A 19,325-nucleotide genomic window follows, 5' to 3' on the forward strand; every position below is an offset into this window, starting at 1 on the left:
TCTTCTCCCTTCCTATCTGCTTAGCATCATCCCACTCTATGTCATGTCCTGTTTCTCTCATGTGTTTAAATATCACATATCTCTCTCTCTCTCTCTCTCTCTCTCTCTCTCTCTCTCTCTCTCTCTCTCTCTCTCTCTCTCTCTCTCTCTCTCTCTCTCTCTCTTTCTTTCTTTCTTTCTTTCTTTCTTTCTTAAGTCATACATCATCCCTATGTTCTTTCAACCTGTTTTTCATCCTCATTTTTGTTTCTCCGACAGTCTTGTATGACCATTTCTTATAGTTTGTTCTTCTTCTGTTCCACAAATCTCCTCATATCCATTCCCTTTTAGGTCTTCATACTTCCTCTCTTACCATTCTCTTTCCATCATCACAATGGCTCCTCCCTTATCTGCCAGCTCTACCACATCACTTCTTGTCTTGATTTTCTTCATGCCTTCCCTTTCTTTTTGACTCGAATTATCTACTTTTCCCTGCTTTTCCATTTCTTTATTCAATATGGCTGCTGTTCTCCTTCTAATCTTGTCTGTTGCTAGAAGGTTGAAACGTAACGTTTAGTTTATGTTTTAATATAAAATAAATTTCTGCCTTGGTCAGCATATTGAGTTTTTGTTTGTCATGGAAACAAGGCTTAATGGTGTTATTAAAACAAAAGTATGTGAGAATGAATATAACAACTAGCTAATTCATCAGACATTAATGCAGGCTGGACACTAATTATTTTTTTAAGATATTTGCATTTTTGATGGAAAACTGTCGGACAAAATCTTATTTTATGCCTCACTCACTATGTTAATTGTCTAATTTGAACCAGGAATCCCAGGTTCAAATCCCAGAATTCAAATTCTTTTTGAGTGTTCCTTTATCAATTTCATCATGTCATCACTCATCCTCATCTGTGTGATTAGCCAAAACTGTCAGAAAAGCAAAATAAAATAAACAAAATAAAAAAAATGAAAAGGGCTTGAACACATGAGTGGTACAGTGATTGCATGCAGAGGGCAATGTGACTGCAGCTACCAGCAGCCACTCCACACACTTGCTTTCTCCCCTTCTCTACCATTATGCACAGTGTGTCTCCACAGACTCCTAGGATGTAGTATACTTATTGTTTTTACTCGACATTTCAGTAAGTAAAGAACGTGTGAATTTTTCCTTGATACTATGCTTTGCCTTAGAAGACATTCTCCATTGAACCACTTTAATAACAGATGTAAATAACCACAGAAATGACTCGTCCACTGAAACAATAAAATAATATTGATGTACCTGGGTCATCTGCCAGTGTCACTAATGTTGCACCTTCAACCTCGATTTCCCCTGATTTTGTGGTCACAGTGAATAGACATCTCCACTTTCCAAGATCCACATCCTGAAATCTGAAGTTGATTGTGCATATTCCTGTTGTGCCATTCAGCTGCACAGAATACCTATTCACATAACAGAAAAAACAATACATTATTCATACTCGCATACTTCTTGGCAGTATATAAATTAGGGATGGAACCAATTAATCGGTACTCTATCGGTATCGGCTGATATAGGCATATTGGTGTATCGGTTTATCAGTAAAATTACCGATTATTTTACCGATCTGATATATCGATAAATATCTGATAATTTAGTGCACAATTCTGCCATTTTGTTGTAATTTTTATGGATAATCTCCATGCCCTACTTTCTAAAAAAGTAAATGTTTAAATATGCAATTTCTTTTCACTGCAGTCACCTTGAAACATTCATTTATTAAGGAGGTCAATGAACCTTTCAGGTTCTTCAAGGACCATTTCTAATTTTATATCGGATCGGTAGAATATCGGTTATCGGTATTGGTAAATTTTATATCGGTAATTTATCGGTATCGGCCCATCCCTAATATAAATTAAGCAACATGCAAGTGCAACTTTGATTTTACAATAATAAGGAGCTAGATGATCAAAGTGTTCCTATCATCTCCTTTTAGTTACTTTTAAGCAAAATGGAGGGGCTGATGTAAATTTTGGGTAGTAGTTGGTCAATAAATTTCTACAATCAACCTGTTCCCACAGAGATATCATAAATTTGTAGGGTACCTATTAATTGTGTAAGAGACCATGTTATACTCTTTGATTTCCATTCCTTACAAACAAACAACATTAATGACTAAATAAATTACTAGGAGAGTCAAATGAAAGTCCAGCAAAAATTGTAGGACAGACTGTATACAGCTCAAATTTACATGAGGTATCAACTGTTATTTACAAAACAAACTCAAGGCTGCAACTCTAATCAAGTGAGCTTTAAGATGTAATTTTTGTCATTTTAAAGATGGCACCTCTTCTACACACTTGCACCAGTGAAGAGGAGTGGTTTCTTGCCCTCTGTCAGCCTATATTCAATTCAATATATCTGTGCATGCTTACCACACCAGTTTACTAGTGGAGGAGAAAGTTAGACAATGGACTCAGTTTGCAGGCAGATGGGTGGAAAGGCCTTCACAGTGGCTCATAAGTGACTGCACGTGGACCCCAAAGACTTATTCTTCTTAACATGGGCGTAACTTGGGACTGAACTTTGGGAGGGGGGGGGGGGAGTACGAACTTGAGGCAACTTGGGGGGCAGAGTTGAAAAGTTTTTCATCCCATAAAAATAGTGCCCAGGATTATTTGCTAAATAACTGTTACATTTGCGAAATTACTAAAATCATTATTTGAAGGGCTCAGGTGCAAGACATGGTAAGTAATGGTAATTTTTGAGTTACAAAGTAAAATGTGCCATCCTTCAATTTTCGAGTGAAATTGCCTTGTCATACAAGTTGCATTGGACTCAGTGAAGCCTTCTGAAATTGGTAGACACAACACAAAAACAATTTATCTACAGTATAGCTTCTAATAACCTTTTTTTAATGAACTCAGAAATGACCAAAATGTCACTTACCATGTTTTACATCAGAGTCCTTCATTTATTACTTAGCTCCTCAAGATGTTAACAAAAGTATCCTTAACTCCTTGTAATTTTTCACAAACATGAAAATTTTGGGGGTCAAGTGCCCCCCTACTTTACCCCCACCAAGTTACGTTTATGCTTCTTAAGGTATACAGGTACTAACTCAAAGTTGAAAATATATGTAGATCAGCAATAGGTCTGTGCTAAAATGCCGCAAACTTGTGCAATCCTGCATACAGAAATCTAGTAGATAAGAAACAAAAACAAATTTATGTTTTCATTTGACTCTCCCTTGTAATATTTTAAGATTACTGGGGCTCATTGAAGTAAATCAACAAAGAAACTATAGTGGAGTACCAATCATTCATTTTTCTGCATTATTCATTTAAAAACTTTCCTTGAACATGCCTTTGAACTTTAGTATACTAACAATTTCAACTTGAATGTTGTTGCAGTATGCAGTTCTCATTCACTTACTTGTTGGTAGAGTTATCAATAGTAATTGAGGCACCGGAAGGATCAACCCACCGGCATGATGCTGCTGTCTGGCTTAGGCGGCAAGCTAAAGTCACGTGATTATCTGGTCCTTCCAGAGGCGGATTGGGCCACAATACAAATACCGCTGGGCTTCCTCGCCAGCCCGTAGAATGTGCTACAAACACAGCTGTAGCATTGTAATCCTGGTCGGAACCTGAATGTACAAAATGAGCAGTATTGAGGATGTGAAATAATTTTGCTGATGAAGTAATGCATTCATGCTTCTCTTGAATTGGTATTTACATAGTAGTGACTTTAGTACAATACACTAAGAAACAATCAATTCTGTAGAGGAGGCAACTTAATGTGTGGAATACCCTCATAGTTTCATCTTTTTAACATATGAAGTCAACCCAGAAACTTACAACTGTATAAATTATAATAAGTGACTTGATACAGTATTATGCATTATAATGAGAAACTCTCATATAATGCAAAGAAATAATTATATAACATGCATGGTATAGATTTTCAACATTTGGTTTCACATATTATAGTTAAGGTACCTGAACTCAATATGGCCTATTAGCTGTTTCCAATTAGTTACAAGCTTAATTCAACAGGTGACGTTAATATGTCATTTAGACTGTCTGAATGGCATGATTGAACCTGTTGTCTGGTCCTATAGTGCAGTAACTTGAGAACAAAGAAGCAAAATAGCTGGACCTCATGATTGTATTCTACCCAATCTAATTTTGAACATGGAAGTTATTACTTACTGCTTCTTCCAAGTGATAGGTGTTGATATCTCTAATCTATATTATGATAGCTCATAATTTGTATTTTACAACAATGTAGTTAGTTTAGACTTTAATCTAAAATTCTGTTTATAACAGGAAAAAAATAACACTATGTAAGATAGACTCAATATGGCCTACATAGGAATATATCTTGAAAGACATGCGCAAATGTGACATTTGTTACTTTTATATGCATGTAGATGATGATGAAGGACCTTTCATTTGCCCAGAATGTTATTTGTAATCCATGTTCTTCTGGTGACAAATTATGACACATCACTTCCTTCTTTATCAGTTTGTAAACGATGTTATTTCTTTGTGTAATCGCATTATGTCGTTATGTAAATAAAAAGTAAGTGTATCAATGTACCTATAAATATAACACTGTGGTACTTTCTTTACAATTTCTGTTGCACTTGTTGATGTGAAATAACAAAATATATTACTAGGCCATATCGAGTACATATGTACCCAATATGGCCTAAATGTAGCTTTTTAACAAAATCTTCACTGCACCCATGTTATTATTTGGAACCGACTCAAATATTTAGTAAAGGTCCGGAAATAAATCTTGCAATTAATTTTCACCTTTGTGACTTTGTACACGATTTGAAACAATCGCAAACCTTAAGTAGGCCATATTGGATTCAGGTACCTTATGCTAATGCAATGTTAGTGATTATTTTTAGAAACTTAGTTTAGTAATAGCAGACTTACAATATAATATTTATCAGAAGCAACAAACAACAAACAAACTAGGCACTTTGCTGTTTAACTGTGAATAGTGTAAAGAAGAGGGCATTTTTCCTAATGTGGAGTCTAGACCAAATTTACCCACACCCTGTTGCAAGTTTAAAAATCAATACTTGAAAAATGTGTTAAACAATCAAAGAGCATATCATAGAGCATAAACACGAAGAGTGTATAAAATATACTTCATTTAAAAGACAGTATGCTATGAAGAGTCAGAAGTTTTTAATATTGTTTATGCAAATTATGGGTACTGGAGAAGAAAATATGTATTTTTTTAATGGTGTCAGGAAAAGGGAAATATGTTCATTACTGCTAACTTTTTAAGCAAATGCAAGCACACAGAAAATATACATGACAATAGAACAATCATAACAACTTGAAGGTTTCCTGGAACTTGTGCTACTTTAACTGATACAAGTTCATGGAAATGTTCTTGACTAAACTTTGTGTCAGAGATACAACCTTCTCATTTTTCACAAATACAATCTAAAAACACAGTGGGATTGAAAATAATGAGTGTGTGGGATGCTAATTGTGCATGTTTTGTGTGTTTTTTAAAATGTGTACATTCATGAGTATATGCAAATACATTCAAAAGCCTTCAATAATTTTTAATTTGACTAGCTTATATTGTGTTTTAAATCTATTTTTGTTGTCATTAGACTTCTATGTTATTGAATTATGAAGAATCTGTAATGCTACATGCATAAAAAAAAATGAACACTATTTTAAAGGTCATTAATGTCACTACTTGCGCTATTTCTCATGGAACAGATAACTACCTTGATCAAGGAGACTTAATTTTGCTGAAGGAGCTGCTAGATAATCTGTTTTCTTTGTACCACGAACATTACATGTCCATACGCCCTCTTGCTCTGACATAATGCTGCGGAACTTAACACTGCAATCTCGACTCTCGTTCCCAAATGGTGGAAACTCCCTCACAACTATTTCCTTAGCAGTAGAATCATTGAGTGGATGCCAAGTCCATTGGCACTTTCGTACTTCCACGGAGGCAACACAGCGCAGTACAACAGGTTTCCCAACAGTAACTTGCAGATCCTGGGATAACTCTACAAACTGTATATCCTCTGAAAATGTTAGTATGAAGAAGAATATTAGAACATATAAAGCTGGTTATTCTCATGTATTAACATGGCCTATGGTGCAGGCAAACAATGAGGTGTTAGCTAATTAGTTACACACACACAGATATACAAATAACATGGATCAAGAGATTCACATGCGTGTGGAAATTAGCAGGTAAATGCGCTATTGAAATAATTCTTGACGCTTTCCTGGTGGCGATTGATGATGAGGTTTTCATGAGACATCAACCAAATGATTTCTGAGCTTTCGAGAGCTAATGTCAGTCTGAAGATGAGAGTGATGTTAGCGCTCAGAAGCCTATCTGGAAATCACCTGGTTGATATCCCGAGAAAACCTCTTCATGAAGTGCACTATTGTAAGTAAATTCAATTGAGTCTAGAGATTACATTTTATTTGTTATTAGGCATTTAGTATTAGCATACTCTCATAAGTTCGTACTTTGGTGACTTATTGTTCAAGTATCCTTTGATTTATCAGGCTATAATATAGCAAAATGTAGTCTTTTAAATGTTTTGATGTTGATATTTTTACCTTAAGTACAAGGAAACTTAAACAAAATGTCTCCATAAAGAATTATAAGCTGCTTACTACAAATATAAAATAGGTTGTATTTAGTGGTAATTTGAAAGTTAGGTACACATTTGAGGGAAACATTGATTAGCAATTGAAACAAAAGCAGAAGCTGTGTTATTTTTGTATTTTGTTAAGTGTTGATGTAGTAACTTACCAGCAGGTAGCACAGTTAGAGCAGCAGGTGGTGCCTCAAGAAATCTTGTTTCCTGTGAACCCTGAACTCCACAGGTCCACAGTCCTTCCTGGTCTGCCACAACAGTTTGAAATTCTACACTGCAATTACGACTTCCATTGCCAAATGCAGGAAATTCTTTAACTTTAATTGCTGTTGCATTCGGTTGACCAAGTGGACGCCAGTTCCACTGACATTTCTCCACTTCTGCAGTTGTAACACAATGGAAGTTAACTGCCTCTCCTTCTTCTACCTCTTGACTCTGTGGAGACTTAATGAATCTCATCTTTACTAAGGAAAGGGAGAAAAAGATTCATTTTGACAAAAGTGATGATTTTACATTAAAACTTGGAAAAATTAATGGTTTTGATTTTAAAATTATACTAATTCTGCATTACAATGTATTTAAAAATTCAATAACCAGGTACTTTTGCATCATTGACCAGAAAATAGCAGTAATGATGTCACAAATATAGCCTTACAAATTAATGTCTCATCAACAATTCTAGTTAATGAATTTGGTAACATTGTGACTATTATATATTATACAACACAAAGTATTAAAATTATTTTTTTTATTATTTGTAAAGCTGATTAGAAATTTTTTAACATTTGTTAATAAAAATGAAAGGTAAACTGCACAAGAGAGCAGATAATATCAAGATCCAGTAACAGATGTTAAATTGTGTTACAACTATGATGTGTATAGAAATTAACTGCAGCAAAATGAATTAAGAATTATTAGTAATTTTTTTGATAATTTTACTAATCCTGTTTTTCTATAATTGATCTGTAATTTAGAGCACAGTTTTTCCATTTTGTTTTTGTTTTATGTATAAAAAGGTATAATCCACGCACTCTTGTTTATATAATAAAATTCTAAATTCACTATTCCTTTTTCTAAGGAAAATTTGATTGCAGTCACCTGGTCACATACATTAATTAAAGGGGTGAATGAACTTTTCACTGTCTTCATGGGATCTTTGCCATTTAATATTGGATTGATAGAATATAAATATAAGTGAATTTTATATTGGTAGATTATTGGTTTAAGAAAAATTCACATCAGTCCACCGCTAATACAAATATAAATCAAGTAATGTCATCTAACAAAATGTCTTGAAGAACATGTAATTATTCATATACTCCTGCTCATATAATGGTGTGACTATAGTGCAAAACTTACAGAAAGAAAAATATGAATCAGAGCACACACAATTAATCTGAAAGTAATTTTGTGTGACAATAGTGATGAACCAAAGCTCTTTCAGTCCCAAATATATTCTTCTTCATTAAAAACATTGCAAATTAACAGGATTTCCATTTATGGTATATAAAGTATGTTGAGCTTTAGCATATTGTGTCAGTGTAACAAATGATGATGATATTGATTGTTCATTTTTATGTATATGATTGTGTAAAAAGGGATTGATAATGCACTTATCCTCATATCATGTATCTATTGCAAAAAGGGAAAACTTGTAGCAAGAGATCTGATGCTTAAAGTAGAAGATGAATAGCAGGGTTTTTTTAACTCATCATTGGTACTTTAATGACAGGTTGTACAAAAAGTCACAAAAAAGTGAAGTAAAACAAATCAAATCCCTTAAGCTTTTATCTATTTCAAAATGAACTAATGCATATAACTATAAAGATGAACAGTGTGCATTATTGCTAGATGCTCTTACCAGGAGGTAGAAGATTCAAAGTGGCTGGTGGTGCTTTCTTGAATTCAGTTTCTCCAGTTTTGAGAACACCACATGTCCAAAGCCCCTCCTGCTCTGGTAAAACACTACGAAACCTCACACTGCAATCTCTGCTTCCATTTCCAAATGGAAGAAACTTTTTCACCACAATTTCCGTCCCGTTTTCCTCCTCTAAAGGTCTCCAAGACCATTGGCACTCCTCTACTTCATCTGAAACAACACATCGAAGCAGTACAGGTTCCCCCAGTGCTACTTGCAGGTCCTGGGAAAGCTGAACAAATTTTACACCTGGAAATAGGACAACAATTTGTAAAGAAATTGGTTTACATCTCTGTAGCACAATACGTAACTTATAAACAATACAATGATGTAGAAATTTTGCAATATGTAGATAAGTACATTTCTAATGTGCAATATGCATGTACTTTCTGCTCAATTTTTAACATAATATACATGACTAAGGATACAAGAGGACAAAACTCTTGCTTCTTGATATACTTGGTATGTGTTCGCCTTTGTCCTGTCTTCTGGATTGCGATATCTTGCACAGAAAATTCCCAGAAAACAGAGCTGACAGTGGTTTGGGCACTGACTGCTTTATAAACTAGGCATGCAATAAAGCAGTTCTTTTTCTTGTAATTAGGTATGAATGCAGTCATTGTAAGTGTAACACACATCGGCAAGTACTGCCATCAGGAAACATGGGGTAGATGTTGATACATCCCCAGGTCACTTACATTTCTCCTCCTTTTCTCTAGACAGTAAACAGCAGAAAATGAACCTAACTATTTCCTAATTCTTCTATCGAGAGTGCCTCAATCATCATGATGGACAGTTAGTGTTCTGAAGTAGGATGGGTAATTGAACTCCAGGTTGACTTTACACTTACTTGAAAATATAGCCCCTCCTAACCATTGATTCAAGATTGATGTTGTTTTTTTTTTCATTATTTCTAGGAGATTTCTTTTCTGATTTGAAAATGTTATGGTTACAAATCACAAGTAAACTAAAGATTTGAGCTGGAAGCAAGAGTGGTCAAATTACACACTTTTGTTTATTATACTTTTCATTATAAATTGAATTTGAAACTCACTCAAAACTTGTTTCAATATTTTTTTGTTTTGTTTTAAGTTCACTTTATGCACAGATAGACTAATCAGAACTGGACCTACAGTTTTAAGTGGGATCTGAACCACTGACAGTGTCTCCACCCAGTATCAAACCTGGGACCTGACAACGTTACTCAAAACTTGTAATTGTGTATGAAGCAGAACGCAGTACAGGCAGGTGTTTATCCAGAATTTTCCATCCGGAGGGTGTTGCACTGAAATCAGGACTCTCAATATGAGTATCCACAGGAGTTTTTGTAGAAATGAGGAAATGATGATTGAACCTACATTGTAAAGCAAGGTGGATTGATTTAAATCAGGTTGATTTAAATCACTTTAAATAAATAATTTATAGAATAATGTACATATGGATTTTGTAGATATCAGAATCACTTTGGGTGAAAGTACATTAATCTCGTAATCATTTAATGGTGTTTACTAGGCTCTAAGAAAGATAAAGAAAGGAAACAAAATATATGTACTGATGGGAGTGAAGCTCATGTGAAAGGAAATGTAATACATAAACTGTAAACACACTTAAATTTCTCTAGATTTAAAATGCAATAATTTTCTAGGCAAAAATAGCATACATTTTGTGTAGAAAAATATGCAAAATACTAATCATGCTAAACCATAGTATTATTATCATTAAACTGTAAATGTACATGGCATCTGATATTTTGCAAACTATCATTAAAAAATTGCCAAAATTCAGATAAAAAGACTATAAAAATATTTTAACTTGTAATTATAGAGTACATCCAGAATGTTTTATTTTCACTGAAAGAAAAGCTACTGAAACTTAATTTATTCAATTTTCATTAATACACTCAACAAACATTTTCATAGTAGGTTCATATATACAGTGTCAGAAACTGAAACATTTATATTTACATGTAATTTACTACAAAAAGCCTTTCTATAGAAAACCTATATCTATACTACAGCGCCTAGAATAACGTAGTGTGGAAAACGGCATGGTTTTGCTCTCTCTCGCTGGTTCCACTCGAAAATGAAATCCGCTAGAGGCGCTGGTGTTGACACCGGGGTACAGCGCTCGACTGCTTATAATGGAAGTAAATGGGGTTTTTGCTGCAACGTCTGATTCTTTTCCTTGTAACATTTCTTTGCATCAGAAAATTTTTATGATATTTGGTACAGTAGTCGCGAAAATATTAAAGAATATTATGAACCGTCTATCATGACCTGTCCTTGAGTTTTTTATTAACAATACGGAAGAAAACACAGGTATGGATTGTAACACGTAACATGACAATTGCTGCGAGAATTAGTATTGTGTATGCATTATCCTGAAAGGTTCATTAATATTGTCATTGTCACAAATATTATTTTTATTAATTAATTAATTAATTTTATTATTAATTAATTTAATTAATTTGCTGTTTATTTTCATCAAGTACAAGGTAGACATTTTACAGCCAAGTCACGAGTAAAAATGCACAGTCCTTAACACCAAAGTTCTACTTACCAATCGACACGAATGTAAAGCAATTTGTTGATAGAGATGACAAGGTACATCGTAATCGGCTATTTCAACTCCATGGAATATGAAATTAAATTCTTTCGAATATCTGCATTTCGGGAAAATGACTTCATAATATGTACGCCACGAAACATTTTTTCTCCTTCATGACACTATTTCAATTTTATTAGTATACAAAAATAAACTTGTGTACACAATCCAACGTTTGACGTCCAGCCTCACATGCGATATGTTGATGCTCGTGTTGCGTTGCACATAAAACGCATTTATGTTACTTTTCTGTGTAAATTAATGCCATTTCGTGACTGCAAATCACTCCACAAACATAACTGTTTCCATCAATTCACTTACCTCCTTTCTAGAGAAACAAATCTACACAATATATTCCAAAAACTAACTAAGCCGCATTACTTTCATAACAAAATTAGCTGCTGTGTCGATCGCACTGCCATCTACTTGTCATCGTCTCGGGGAACCAGTTTCTTGGGTCGTTTTCCACACTACGTTATTCAAGGCGCTGTAATCTATACCTATGGTGCCAAAAAACATGCAAGCAATTTTAAGTGTTTTTTCAAAAGAATGAAAAAATCTATTTAAATACAAAAAAATCATCAAAAATGATTTTTTAATATAAAATTCATGATATTTATCCACCCTGTTGTAAAGTGACATAAAGGGAGTGATTTCTGAATCAAAATGTTCATGATCTGCAGGCTGTGGATCTTTATTTTATTTACGATTTGCATTTCCATCTCTCATTGCCTCTATTTCCACATCACTGCAAATAACCCTAAAAATCAAAAGTGCAGAATGCAATTTACTCATTAACTTGCACATGCCATCCGGCAATGCACAATTGTTACACTTGATTCCTGCTTGCAGTATTTCATATTTTTTAGCATTACAAATTATATGTGTATGTATGCGAAAACATCTGCTCAATATTATAAAACCAATAATTGCACTCCAATAAATAAAAAATAATGGATAATTGGAAAAAACTCTTCACAAGAAGTTGTTTTCACAATTGTGCACGTTTGATTAACTAGTGTTGCACTTACTTACAGTAGTTGCATTTTCTAATTACTATTTTGCAAATAAATCCACATAAAAAAGGTAAAGTGCTCCCCTGTGCTTAGCACCATGCCATGAAGGCATATAGGGGGTGTGGGGGTAACACCCCACACTTTCTTGATCCAGTCATGAGTGGGGGTGATGTGATCAGCATCACGCCCCTGACCCCCCAGGGTTTCCCCCAGGTACCCATGTTATTTGATGCTGGGTGGGCGCCGGGACCGCTTCCAACATTAGAAAAGTTCCCGGATTTGAACCGGCCGGGGATCGAACCCGGGACCTTGAGCATGATAGTCAGATGCGTTACCGACTGAGCCACCACGGCCACTAATCCACATAGGTGCATTAATTCAAACACAGTGATATTTCTCACTTACCTGAAAATAATTTTTGCTTGTGCTAAAATATTTACATAAAAATTAAAACTGCCACTATAAATGATATTTGTGATATGTAATACACCATGTTTTATTAGCAAATGTTTGGGATGGAGGATATGAATAAACAGACCTGCTGGTCGAAGGTGAAGCTTTGCTGGAGGGGTGGTGTGAAATTTATTTTCTTCTGGTCTTCGAACTCCACATGCCCATAATCCTTCCTGTTCCGCCAAAACCTTGCGAAACCTAATGCTACAATCACGACTTTCATTCCCAAAAGAAGGGAATTTTTTCACTACGATTTCAGCTTCGTTCGGCTGCTGGAGAGGACGCCATGTCCATTGACATTGTTCTACTTCTGTTTCTGCCACACAACGAAGTAACACAGGATCACCAACTGTCGCTTCTGTGTCTTGAGGTAATTCCAAGAACTCAACTCCTGAAACATTGTTAATATATAAAGCAAGGAAGATTAGAGGCATTAAACATGTAAGTGTTAAATGCATACACAATCAACAGAAAAAATATAGTTATGCATATCAAACCAACCTTCACAAGCATAATACACCACATGCTGTCACAAAAGTTTTCATGTTGCTATAAAGGCATTTATTAGAAATAGGCCATAACTCACCTCCTATATAAAGAATTAATAATATACTGTTTTTAAGTTAGTATGATTGTTAAAATGTTTTACTTGTGTTAATATTGCAGTTCAGTAACAATATTTATAAAGTAAGTGATGTTGAAATTTCATAGTAGAAATTCATTGTAATAGACATAGTTATGTATGCTTTATGATTTTATAATTTCATGTATGAATATTTATTATTAAAATTGTTATAAATATACATGAGATGCATAGGAGAACCCATGCCCCTAAAATTGATCAGGGTTGGTCTCAAATTTTCTTGCCTTCCATGCAACATGCTATAAGCTGTTGTAGAACAAATTTACATAACTAGTCTGCTGTGAAGCTTGTATCTAGAAATATATTTTGGGGACGGGGGAGTCTGCCAAAAATTATTTGAATTTAACTATTATTATTTCTTAGACATCTCAGAAATAATAATATTTATGTTCAAATAATTATATTAAAATAATATTAATTAAAATAAAAGTGCATAAATCTTCTTTGGTACTGCGATTCAAAGCCATATGATCCCAATATAATCTTTGCCTTCTAAGTTTGGTGGAAATGAATAATCTTTGATTATACAACAAATGCTAAACAAGTATATTTTCATTATTTAATTTTAGTACTAGGTAAGTAAAGGTTGGGGAGGTCCAAACACCCTGGACCCCCCCCCCCATTACGTCCTTATCTGCTGTGTGATAAGAAGGGCAATATTACACTTTGTAGGTAATGGCACCTGTGCTCCATTATAATAATGAAATAAAAAGTTTTGATTTATGAAGTTAACTTAATGCTACTGTATTAATCTCATGACTCACTCTAATTCCAGTATGTACAAACTACAAAGCACTCAAACCACCTTAAAATCTGATGTTTATGTAATTCTGGTATTAAAACCAACCTAGTGGGCGAAGGTGCAAACTGGCTGGCTGAGATGCTATGAAGTCACTGTGGTCTGAGTCTCGGATGCTGCATGTCCATAGTCCTTCCTGTTCTGCTCGAACACTACGAAATCTCACACTACACTCTTGACTCTCGTTTCCAAAACTAGGAAATTCTTTAACTACTACTTCAGTGGCACCGAGTTCATTAAGAGGGCGCCAGCTCCACTTGCACTTTGTAACTGACTGGTCGGCAATGCAACGAAGCAGCACAGCATCCCCCACTGATGCTCTAATATCTTGTGGTGGATCTGCAAAGTTCAGCCCTGCAATGAAGGCATAATTTTGGTACATAAGCAGCAACATCCTTCCATTTGGCATTCAACCCCTACTACAGATGTTAGATTTAAAGAGAGTTTTTTTTTGGGGGGGGGAGTGGAATACATCGAGGGAGTGTTGATAATTAGAAGCATGCTTTTCTGATTAGAATTACAAGTTACATGACAAAATAATATGTAATAAGGAACAAAAGTATAGGTTTTATGGTTAGTTACATACAGTTTAGTTGTATGGCAATTCAATATCCCTTAAAATATAATCAGTAGAGTTCAAGAAGAGAAGTAGTAGTACAATTAGTAAAAAATTATCAAGCATTGTACAAAATTTATGTAGCATAGTCTAGACTGTTGGGCAGATTTTTGCACCACCCAAGTAACAACTACTGATATCTTGTTTGTTTGTTTACTACATGTTTATAAGTGGAAGGACATTTCTATGATCCCACAAACCACACTTGTATTAGCAAGTTTTTCAAAGCATTGGAATAATACATATCTACACGCAGAATCTCCAGAAAGTGCTAAGAATTTGCAACTAGAAGGAATTCCCCATATCTTCGCCTTACAAATGCCACTTTGAATATATACTGAGAATATTGCTGAGCAAATATATATTCAATTAATCTTATGTAAAATTTTGATACATTGCATATTAATTTATATCCTGTAATATAAATCTTGGCAGAAAACTTTTCTCTCTTTCTCAGCTTGCTGCTCTTTTAAAATTGAAATGGTACAAATAAACATAGTGTGACATGAGAAAACTATCTTGCAATTTTCTGCTTATATTTGTATTATCAATAATCCTAGATTTTTTTTTTGTTTAGAAGAGAGTTTCAAAAGTGTAATGAATTGAAATTCTAAATGTAAACCATTCAACCTTTTGTTACTTTTGTTATTTTAAGTTACAAGGTTAACTGAAATTATGAGAATAAGTTATTAATAATGATCATGTACCATCAATCCTTGAAATTAGGTATAAATTTTTCATGCATGGTTTCCATATATTAGTTCCATCAACAATAGATTAGATGTTATTGTAGAATGCCAAAGAACTGTAATAAGGGTTTCTCTATATATTGCTCCGAACTTTGGTTATCTCATCTTAGACATGGGAGTTGTATTTTTCTTCTGTTGTTGCATTGGTATATTCCAATATATCTTCCATTCCGTGTTCCCTTCTTGGTTTATCTCATCTAGGATCTAGTCCAGCTTGAGCCCTGTTTGTGTCTGATAAGTCTTAATTTGAAGAAATAGAAATTCGGCATTGGTGTATTGTGTTCCATTATTTAATCATCTCCACCATTTCACTTCCTGTAACTTATACTTAATTTCTCCATCTAACACTTAAGGGTCTAAATTACATAGTTTTTCACATGTAGCAGTGTGTTCTTTAAAAAAGATTCCAGTGGGGGCAATTCCAGGAACTTTTCTTCAAGAATCTGGATATTACATAAGTACGAAAAATGTAGAAACCAGAGTAAATGCAATAACCAGATAATGAGGAATTTCCCCTCTTTTCCCCCTCAAATACCACCCTAGTTATGTCCTTTAACTTGTTTGATCTGTTTAGACATCAACATTGAGGCTGTATTGCAGAGGATTGGATTGATTTGTTGTCTTAAGTTCAATTTATGCACAGTAAGGCTAATCGGGACTGGACCTACAGTTTAAAGTGGGATCCGAACCACTATGTGCCTCCACCGGGAATCAAACCTGGGACCCCTTGATTACAAGGCAACGACGCTACCACTGCACCATCGGGGAGGCCTGTATTGCAGAGGGTTAGGTATACATGACAGAAACATGAAAGCAAGTTTATGACAGTATAAATTGCAATAAGTTGTGTTTATGCAAACAAACATGAATGTACTTGCCAATGATACCTAAAATTATAAGCCCACTCCCGATTAACCTCTTGGTAAATGTAACTCTTTAGAGAACTACTACCAGTATACTTTTATTACCATTCATAATTATATAAAACAGTCACAATTTGTCTACTTCTGATTCGAGTTGTTTTGGAGTGTATGCATAGACTCGGTGCTTCAAGTGGAAATCCAAAGGTGAGGAGATTCTTGGTTGGAGTCTTGGGTATAGGTACAGTGATTCTTGTGTAGTTCAACATGGTGGCAATGAAACGGGTGACTTTTGGGTTAATCACAGTAATGAAGATGAACGATGAATTGGTGTAATGGATGATGGGACAAACATAAAGACACATCCATATCTTACCCAGGGTTCGAACTTGGGATCTCTGACTCTTTAGCACATTATGCTGACTATAGCGCTCAAGATGAAGAGGGATGGTATCCCCCAGTTGGGAAAATTTGTGAAATGCATTCTGATTGCCACCATGTTAAACAATAGTAGCATCACCCAGCTAGTGCCAAAGATCGAGCAAACATCCCCCATGTAACAATTTCCACTTCAAAGGTTAAGGCTGACCACTCTGCCATGGAGTCAAGCCAATTATTTTAAAGAATTGACTGCGAGTTATTGTGTATATAAGGTTAGCTCATTCTTACATCCTTGAATCTGTTTAAGACTACAAGAAATGTTGAATGCATCAAGAGAGTGATTTATCCACACACACCCTAATTTCCTCAACACCCCCTCAAATTTTTAACAAAGGCCCAAATCATGGTCATTTTGGCTCTAAATTTACTCTTACATCATGGCCGTATTTAGAGGGGGGTTTTAGGGTTCAACCTTCCCCCCGAAACTTCTCACATGTTGGATTAATGGGAGTTTAGAAACTAAAATTTGTAACACATTTTCAAGAAATTATTCGCAGTTTCACAAAAATACAACAGAGAGACAATTCTGAAATGATTTAGCTAGAATTTTTAAACATTTTGAACTCTGAAATTTGAGCGAAATGGATTTAATTCTCTGAATCACAGCCCACCCGCAACCCCTTCATTTTCACTTCTGCTGTCCTCTTTCCAGTGCTGTTCCTGGATCATCAGACTGAAAATTCCCTTGTGATTGTCCCAAACTTCTCATTCCAACTTTTAAATTCCCTGTTCGATAAGGGTTTAAATCCCCTTTATAAGAGTAGCGCATTACATTCACTACCCTTCACCCAGCGGTCGATATAGTACTTATAGATGAAGCGTTTACTTGGTTAACGTCCAAGATCTGAAGAGAGCTGCCGCCACGAACGTGGGTGGGGATAAACAGCCGACGAGTTGTTTTCGTCCAATTACACTCAACCTTCAGCCAATGGGAGCAGCTGTCATTCTGCTCGTCTACTCCACGTGGAGTCTCAGTCACATGACTGTGGATATGCTGTTGCCGTACTTTGCAACTTCAATCCCAGATAGCACGTAAGTTAACGGCAAGTTAAATCTAATCTCGATTTAACTTGCAGTTAACTTACGTGCTATCTGGGATGTGGAGACCGTGGGAAGGCGGAGGGACAACGCGTCGGTAACGCGTCTGACTACCATGCTCAAGGTCCCGGGTTCGATCCCCGGCCGGTTCAAATCCGGGAACTTTTCTAACGTTGGAAGCGGCCCCGGCGCACAGTGGGATAAAATTCGAAAAAGGTGGTCATCATCAAATAACTCGAGACAGAATTGAAAAATCGTGACAATAATCGTTACTCGGGGGTTTTTGGGGTCGCTGATTACGAATCTGACAATATTTTTACCAAAAACAAAATGGCGGATCCAATATGGCGGCCAAAAATTCACAAATATTGATAAATATTAATGAAAATCGTTACCCGGCGGTTTTCGGGACCGCTGATTACGAATCTGACAATATTTTTTTCCAAAAACAAAATGGCGGATCCAATATGGCGGTCGAAAATTAATAAATATTGATAAATATTAACGAAAATCGTTACTCGTGGGATTTAAAAGTGTATAAATTTAAAAATAATTTTTTTAAAACAATTTTTATTGAAGTATACAGTTTCTACCGTGAAAATTTATTTAAGCGAAAGGTTTTATTACATATATATATAATTTTAAAATGACAAAGGAATGTTTTGTAATTTTTATTACTAAATGATTTAAAGTAAAGAAATTATTAATACATTTAATCGCTTTCAATTTCGTAATTGCTGCCATCTCCAACATCTGATGACTCTACTTCACTTTCGGTGTCGGTATCGGTATCATTAATTATCATTTGACGTGCTTCTAGTGACAGTGATCTTTTATTTTTTGGGAGGATTTTCCGAACACTTGAAGCATATGGATCGGAGCTAAGTAATAATCGATGAAATAAATCGCTCATTGTCGCTTCTCGGCTATGTTTTCTGGAGAATTCTTGTCTATATTTTTTTATTAGCTTGTTACTCGCTTCTTGCGCTTCCTCAGACATCTGACCAATTGTCACCAATTAACTTAACAAAATTGTATTTAAGTTAATCACTTAATTTAATCGTCATAAACGATATCAGCATTAATATTTATTTTAAAATAATGTAATTAGTCCAAACGTTCTCTTCAGTAACTTTGAATATAATTATTTCAATTTATTATTTGATTATAAATAATTATAATCAAAATTAATATTTATCAACATTTGTGAATTTTTGGCCGCCATATTGGATCCGCCATTTTGTTTTTGGGGAAAATATTGTCAGATTCGTAATCAGCGGTCCCGAAAACCCCCGGGTAACAATTTTTGTTAATATTTATCAACATTTGTGAATTTTTGGCCGCCATATTGGATCCGCCATTTTGTTTTTGGGAAAAATATTGCCAGATTCGTAATCAGTGACCTCAAAAACCCCGGAGTATCCATTTTCAACAACATTCATTAATATCTAACCGATTTTCCACCCACGTACGTTCTCTTTATATTTTGTTTATGACTGCACATTGTTTCAACAATTAGTCTTATTACTAGGGTAGCAGGTTGTAGCAGCCAA

The 19,325-nt window shown here is 34.9% G+C and overlaps 1 protein-coding gene across 4 annotated transcripts in view; it reads right to left on the reverse strand.

Annotated features, from left to right (window-relative positions):
• LOC145983961 (obscurin-like) overlaps nucleotides 1-19,325 on the reverse strand; it is a 76,793-nt gene that overhangs the window by 7,777 nt on the left and 49,691 nt on the right. Inside the window, exons 2-8 of one of the 4 annotated variants that reach the window (XM_083117179.1) lie at nucleotides 14,117-14,422; nucleotides 12,712-13,017; nucleotides 8,497-8,802; nucleotides 6,791-7,099; nucleotides 5,736-6,044; nucleotides 3,401-3,614; nucleotides 1,268-1,428 (exon numbers count right to left, since the gene is read on the reverse strand). In XM_083117179.1, coding sequence (XP_082973305.1) covers nucleotides 1,268-1,428; nucleotides 3,401-3,614; nucleotides 5,736-6,044; nucleotides 6,791-7,099; nucleotides 8,497-8,802; nucleotides 12,712-13,017; nucleotides 14,117-14,422 — 1,911 coding nt within the window. The remainder of the gene's footprint in view (nucleotides 1-1,267; nucleotides 1,429-3,400; nucleotides 3,615-5,735; nucleotides 6,045-6,790; nucleotides 7,100-8,496; nucleotides 8,803-12,711; nucleotides 13,018-14,116; nucleotides 14,423-19,325) is intronic. The other 3 variants (XM_083117181.1, XM_083117180.1, XM_083117182.1) reach the window with 3 other exon arrangements.

Source organism: Lepisma saccharinum, chromosome 2 (assembly GCF_977018435.1).
Source record: "Lepisma saccharinum chromosome 2, izLepSacc3.1, whole genome shotgun sequence".
Taxonomy (NCBI): Eukaryota; Metazoa; Arthropoda; class Insecta; order Zygentoma; family Lepismatidae; genus Lepisma; species Lepisma saccharinum.